The sequence below is a fragment of the Triticum aestivum genome, chromosome 4D (assembly GCF_018294505.1).
Source record: "Triticum aestivum cultivar Chinese Spring chromosome 4D, IWGSC CS RefSeq v2.1, whole genome shotgun sequence".
Taxonomy (NCBI): domain Eukaryota; kingdom Viridiplantae; phylum Streptophyta; class Magnoliopsida; order Poales; family Poaceae; genus Triticum; species Triticum aestivum.
In genome coordinates, this window is record NC_057805.1 from 57962128 (window position 1) to 57968373 (window position 6246).

The following is a 6246-nucleotide window of genomic DNA, read 5'->3' on the forward strand; positions in this document are numbered from 1 at the left end:
ATTTTTGTACAAAAGAAGCCGTAGCATATGCTAGTTCTTTCTCCGTGGTGAAACCCAACTCAGTCAGCAGCGGCACACCATCGGCCTGAGGTCCAACAGATGCCCCCTACTCTCCTCCCGCAGCCGCCCACCACCGCCGCCGGCCTCGTCCGCCACTACATCGGCCTCCTCTCAGCCGCCGGCGTCTCCTCCTCCTCGTCCCTCCGCGCCCTCCTCCCTATCCACGCCCGCGCCGTCCTCCTCGGCGTGGCCGCCAACCCAGCCTTCGCCACCAGGCTCCTCGCCGCGGCCGCCCCGTGCTCCCTCGCGTACGCCCGCAGGGTGTTCGACGCCGCGCCGCGCCGCGATGCCTACATGTGGAACACCCTCCTCCGCGCCCACGCCCACGCCCACTCCCACTCCGTCCCGGCCAACTCCCCCGCAGCGGATGCGCTCCAGCTCTACAAGCGGATGCGCGCCGCGGGCGTCGCGCCGGACTGCTACACATACCCGATCGTGCTCCCGGCGTGCGCGGCGGCGCGCGCCCCGCGGCTCGGGCGGGCCGCGCACGGGGACGCGGTGAGGTTCGCGCTCGCCGGGGACGGCTTCGTGCACAGCGCGCTCATCGCCATGTACTGCCAGGAGGGGGAGGTGGCGGACGCGGAGCAGGTGTTCCTGGCAGCCGCCGCCGGTGCCCGCACGGTCGTCTCGTGGACGGCCATGGTCGCGGGCTACGCGCAGAACGGCTTGTTCGGCCAGGCGGTGGCGGTGTTCGGCACGATGGTTGCCCAGGGAGTGCTCCCGAACGAGATCACTCTGATCAGTTTCTTGCCATGCCTGCAGGGGCAGGAATGTCTCACTGCCGGGGAGATGGTTCATGGGTTCGTGGTCAAGCTGGGGTTCGATGCGAATCTGCCGCTGGTGAACGCGCTGGTCGCAATGTATGGCAAGTGCAGGAGCATCGCGTCGGCGAAGGAGTTGTTTGATGGGATGGCTGCGCGCACCGTGGTGTCCTGGAACACGATGGTTGCCATGTATGAGCAGAATGGTGATGGGGTTCGGGCGATCAAGTTCTTCCACAGGATGCTTAGTGAGAAGGTGGGGTTTGACGCTGTCACTCTGGTCAGTGTGCTGTCTGCTTGCACACGCTCGGGAGCCCTCGAGACAGGGAAGTGGGTGCACGAGCTCGCCAGGAGTCATGGGCTCGACACTGATGCGAGGATCGGCAATGTTCTCGTGGATATGTACGCAAAATGTGGCGAGATTGCTTACGCAAGGCAGGCTTTTGAAGGTTTGCGCAAGCCTGGTGTCGTGTCATGGAGTGCCATGATCAGTGCATATGCCAACCATGGTGAGCCTGAAGAGGCTCTCAATCTGTTCTCTGCGATGAAAGATCAAGCGGTAAAGCCTAATTCCTTCACGCTCACTGCGGTTCTAGTGGCTTGTGGCTACTCTGGCCTTGTTGATGAAGGGCTGGCGATTTTCAACAGCATTGTCACGGACTACCATATATCACCAACACTTGAGAACTATGCCTGCATGGTTGACATGCTAGGGCGTGCCGGCAGACTTGTTGAAGCGTATGAAATCATCAGGGGAATGTCGATGCAGCCAGACAAGTGCATTTGGGGTGCATTCCTTGGCGGTTGCAGGCTTCATGGCAACCTGGAGCTGGCTGAATTTGTTGCCAAGGATCTCTTCCAGTTGGGCTCTAACGACGTCACGTTCTACGTTTTGATGGCGAACATGTACTTCGAGGCTGGAATGCTGGAAGATGCGGAAAGGACGAGGAGGACGATGAAGGAGATGGAACTCAAGAAGACGGCTGGGCACAGCTTAGTTTGTACCAGTAGAGAAAGAAGAGCCATCATGAGGTAGCAAGCTAGATGCAAGTTTTAGGTTAGGCTGTTTGTAATCAGCTATTTACACATGTTCTCTCCCAAATATCACATAATTCTTTGGATATCGTAATTAAACTTTATCTTAGGCTCATGATAAACTGAGGATAAATGTTGTGTTTTCTGATAATTTCCGCCTTGTTAACTGTACAATGGGGAAGGCCACCGATGACCCGTTGCATTATTGAAATGTGATTTTACATTAGAGCTGCAGAAGAGACTGAAACAATGCTCCAGAAAATAATGTACTAGTTTCTATGATCTTAGGATGTGATGTTCAGACCTCTGCCAAACAAAAACCAAAGTGGTGGGAGTATGGCACAGGTATTGGACTATGATCGGTGAGGAATAATGGTTTTCATATTACAGGAGAATACTATGCTAAGTTGATTGGCATAGAAATTTGTTTCATGGCTCAGGTGGCAAGGGCAGAGAATTGTAGTCACAGATGCTATTTTCCACTGAGATGCATCGACAGTCCAAATTATTTTCTTCGAAGAAACAAGAACACCGATGGCAGATGACTGATTAATTATACTTTTTCCTTCTTCATGCTAGTGGGATGAGTTCAGATGAGGTAGGACAAAGAAGTTGCAATCTGAAAATGATGGTAGCGTTTATGTAATTTAAGCACTTCACATATATTCCACCCACCATCCTCTACTGGAAGCGAAAGAATACGAAGAACGAGAAAGTTTCAAATCGCGCTTCCTGCATTTTTGAATTTTCTACCAAGAACAATTTCATCTCTACAAATGGGTTCTAGCATTTATAGCTCTCCTAGGAAGGGTGCATTCTGAATTTTTTGAACGATTCATAATCTAGCATTTTGCATTGCTCCCAGGATAGTGTTTGTGGGCAACAGCACAGTATATAAAGTTCGGTAGTGTGCATTCGTTTTTCTCCAAAAAAAATACTGTGAATTCACTGCATACCTTAAAATGTGAGTCGATGCAGCAGGTCATGTTACATTTTTTTGACACGCAAAGTACCTCTTTATTCATTGCTAATCAGGGTAACATCTTTTAGGAGAAGAGGTAGTACAAAAGGGAAGGGGGGGCGGTGGGCGGGTGTCATCTAACCAAATGCCCGGTTCAGCATATTCTGCCAAGCTAGCCAGTTCATGCGCTGCGCCGTTTGCCTCCCTGTGCACATATCTTCAGTTACGTGTTGCCACTTGTGAATAATACTGAATGTAAGGTCGATATCTTCAGACTCCTCTTCCTCCGACAACAAGGAACCATGCTATGCCATGCCACTGCATTATCATAAGGTCGTGTCATCGTGGTCGCCTAAATTTATGCCGCATTTGGACCTTTAAAGGTGTTTATGTTGAACTTGAACCTTGTCTGTCTGTGAATTTAAATTTGGCAGTCTGAACAAATTCAAGTGAAGAGAGGAAAACGACGAGACAAATGCAAAAAAGAATTTTGAAAAGAAAACCACATGCCCAATGCGTGTCCAGAAGAACGACATTCAGGTATTGACCGATAAAGAAAAACAATTACGCTTGCTTCCATCAACCGATAAACCACCACCATAAACATCAATTGTCACACATTTTTTAAGCAAACACCTGCTATCAATAAATCTAGACGCATCGCTAGTAACACATGGGACTCCAAAAATCCTCTTCACCAGTAAGCTTGAACACCCAGACGATGACAATCTTCTTTGGTGTCAGCAATGATCAACCATATGTTGAGCTAAGAGCACAATTTATGAATGCTCCATCTCGGGATATACGACATAAACCTTACAGTCCATGGCAATGTACAGATGCGGAGCTAACAGCGGTATGTCGGCCTACAGTACGTGGCAACCGGTATAACAGTGATACACACACACGAAAAGGTTTCCTTTGCTGTACATGAGAGAAGAGGCCATTGGTGCAAAATTACTGCACGTCCATGCTCTACTGAACAGCCAACCGCTGGAGATGCTCCATGAAGACCTGGAAGCTCGCATCATCTGTGAATATCATATCCCCCCCAGGAGGCGGAGGAGTGTCGGAGTCATATGTCACGGATGGGTTCAGCTTTGCCAGCAAGAATCGAGCCTGCAATTTCCATAAAATAAAGCATTAAAAAACAAATTATATGGAAGTGCTGATAGTTTTTTTAGTATACTCCAAAACTAATAACTGATCACTGGTGACTTGATTGCAATTCTCGGCACAAATTTTGACCTTCAAGTTCAAGATTGTTGCATTTGTTCAAATTTATATCTTATCGGGATCCCCTGCAGTTGCTACTGTCACTGCAGGTCCAGGAACTGCTCCCCACTACCGAGTACACAGGCACCGGATGCATACTCCTAAGAGTTCTGATGCAGAGTGTACTGACAGATTAAATAGAAAATAATAACCTGAGAACACGAGGCACAGGAAAGCGCTCCTTGATTATTGAATCAGCTTCCTCCTGTGGGGCTTGCAACAACTGGGCAAACACCTGAACATCATACAAGGTTATATATGATTTTTCAACAACAACATGCGAAAACCCAAAAGAGAAAACAAAAAATGTAAAATATAGAGCATTGATATTTTCTATGAATTCTTTTTACATCGCGTTAGAATTTTAAATCGAATACAGATTAGTTCTCCATAAACTTACAAGAAAGCCAACATGGAGTCGGAAAAAAATATATTTAGTTTTTGGCCGACAAAACATTACCTCGTGGCCTTCTTGATGTTGGTAACCAGCCTTTCGCCACTGTGCGATCGTTATCCCATGGAATATGACAACGGTAAAATAAGAATCCAACAAAAGTATCCTGTCACCAGCAATTGCGCTTACATCCAATAGAACAGGCTCGGGACCTGACTGAAATGAATATGATATAAGTGAAGGCTGGATCATCACAACTGCATTCGCTACATTCTCTCTGTTTAACATCATCCTGAAATATGCAGTTTCATCTGGACTATTGTTGAAAACCTGCATGTAGTAGTTAATTAGGAGCAAAGAGAAATTCAATTCGCTTGATCTGTTGATCAGCATGACTCACTGAATTAGGACAGAAAAAATGTTTTACCTGAATAAACTGAGAACGTCTCAAATTAAAAATGAACTGTGGAAAAATTGATAGACGCGGGGACAAACTGAAAGATGAAGGTGCTTCCTTCTGATAGTCTCCAAATTTCGAACATAAACTAATCAATGCTCGGTCAAGCCATCTTACTGGATCAAAATCAACCTGAAAAAAACACCAAGAACATGCTATAAAAATGAATATAACAGACCTTACATACAGGAAGAGTCAAAGATGCAACTCATGTCAGAACATGTAAGCAGCAGCAATAACTGTGAGTTAATTATTAATGAAACTAATCAAGGACTCCTTGAGCAGCGAACTATTTCCTTTATGGTCATGGTTTGTTTCCTATGCAATTTATAAAAGGTTTCCTCTTAATGATTATGTTTCTAAGATACCCCCTCCGTCCCATAATATAAGAGCATTTTTTACACTACACTAGTGTCAAAAATGCTCTTATATATACAGTAGGACAGAGGGAGTAACATATATGACATGTTATTGAGAAACCAAGTTCACGAATGCCATATCCTTTTTAAGACTGCGTTTTTTATAGAAAAGGTTGTTCAAAGGAGAAGCACAACCATTATAATTCCAATGTACCGATCTAGTGTGGACCTTTTGTTATGACCGGTTTAGCTTATAACCGGAGGAGGCCCACCAGGCAGTAGTTAGGGGCTTGGCCCACAAGTTATCTTAGGTTAATTCTTATGCAAGTTATCTAGGTTATAAATATAGGATGTAAGACTTTTTTTGGAATTAAGCAATAAGAATATTATTATCCCTATTGCCCGGCTCCCAGAGGAGCTGGAACCCTAGCCGCCTCTAACCCTAGCCGCCGCCGCCATCTCCCTCCTACGCGACGGCGCCCAGCCGCCGGCGCGTCCGCTCATCGCCTCGCCCCGCTCCATCCTTCCCCTACAACCTCCGGAGCAGGTCCGGTAGGACCCCTGGTTCTACCAATTTGGTATCCAGAGACTCGGGTTCGATCATGTCGTCTTCAACACCCACGCTGCCGCTACCCATCATCACCACCGCCCCGATGACCACTGCCGGGTCCCCAACGCCGCCGGCCCCGATTACCTCCGCGCCGCCGGCCCCCGTCACTTCCGCGCCGCCGACAACCTCCGTCTTCACGCCGGAGGAGATGACCAGCACCCTGCGGGACCTTGTGACGGCCGTCCAGGGCATCTCCCTGTACTTGGCCGGCCCGCACACCACCCCGCCGGCTGCGCCCCCCGCCTACAACCACCCGGCGACGCACTGGCCGATCCAGAACGCGTCGGGCCCGAGCGGGACGCCCCTGCTGCCGTTCCAGGCGGGCTACACCGGC

At 48.5% G+C, this 6246-nt stretch overlaps 2 protein-coding genes across 3 annotated transcripts in view; one reads left to right on the top strand and one right to left on the bottom strand.

The window, feature by feature from the left end:
• Positions 1-29: 29 nt before the first annotated feature.
• On the top strand, positions 30-1971 carry LOC123096184 (pentatricopeptide repeat-containing protein At3g12770). The gene has a single exon (XM_044517831.1). The coding sequence runs from the start codon at positions 100-102 to the stop codon at positions 1855-1857; it is 1758 nt and encodes a 585-aa protein (XP_044373766.1). The 5' UTR covers positions 30-99; the 3' UTR covers positions 1858-1971.
• Positions 1972-3358: 1387 nt separating this feature from the next.
• LOC123096186 (protein transport protein SEC23) overlaps positions 3359-6246 on the bottom strand; it is an 11005-nt gene continuing 8117 nt past the window's right edge. Inside the window, exons 11-15 of one of the 2 annotated variants that reach the window (XM_044517834.1) lie at positions 4914-5075; positions 4553-4816; positions 4253-4327; positions 4036-4065; positions 3359-3936 (exon numbers count right to left, since the gene is read on the bottom strand). In XM_044517834.1, coding sequence (XP_044373769.1) covers positions 3793-3936; positions 4036-4065; positions 4253-4327; positions 4553-4816; positions 4914-5075 — 675 coding nt within the window. In that variant the 3' untranslated portion in view covers positions 3359-3792. Of the gene's footprint in view, positions 3937-4035; positions 4066-4244; positions 4328-4552; positions 4817-4913; positions 5076-6246 lie in introns of both variants that reach the window. The other variant, XM_044517833.1, reaches the window with a different exon arrangement.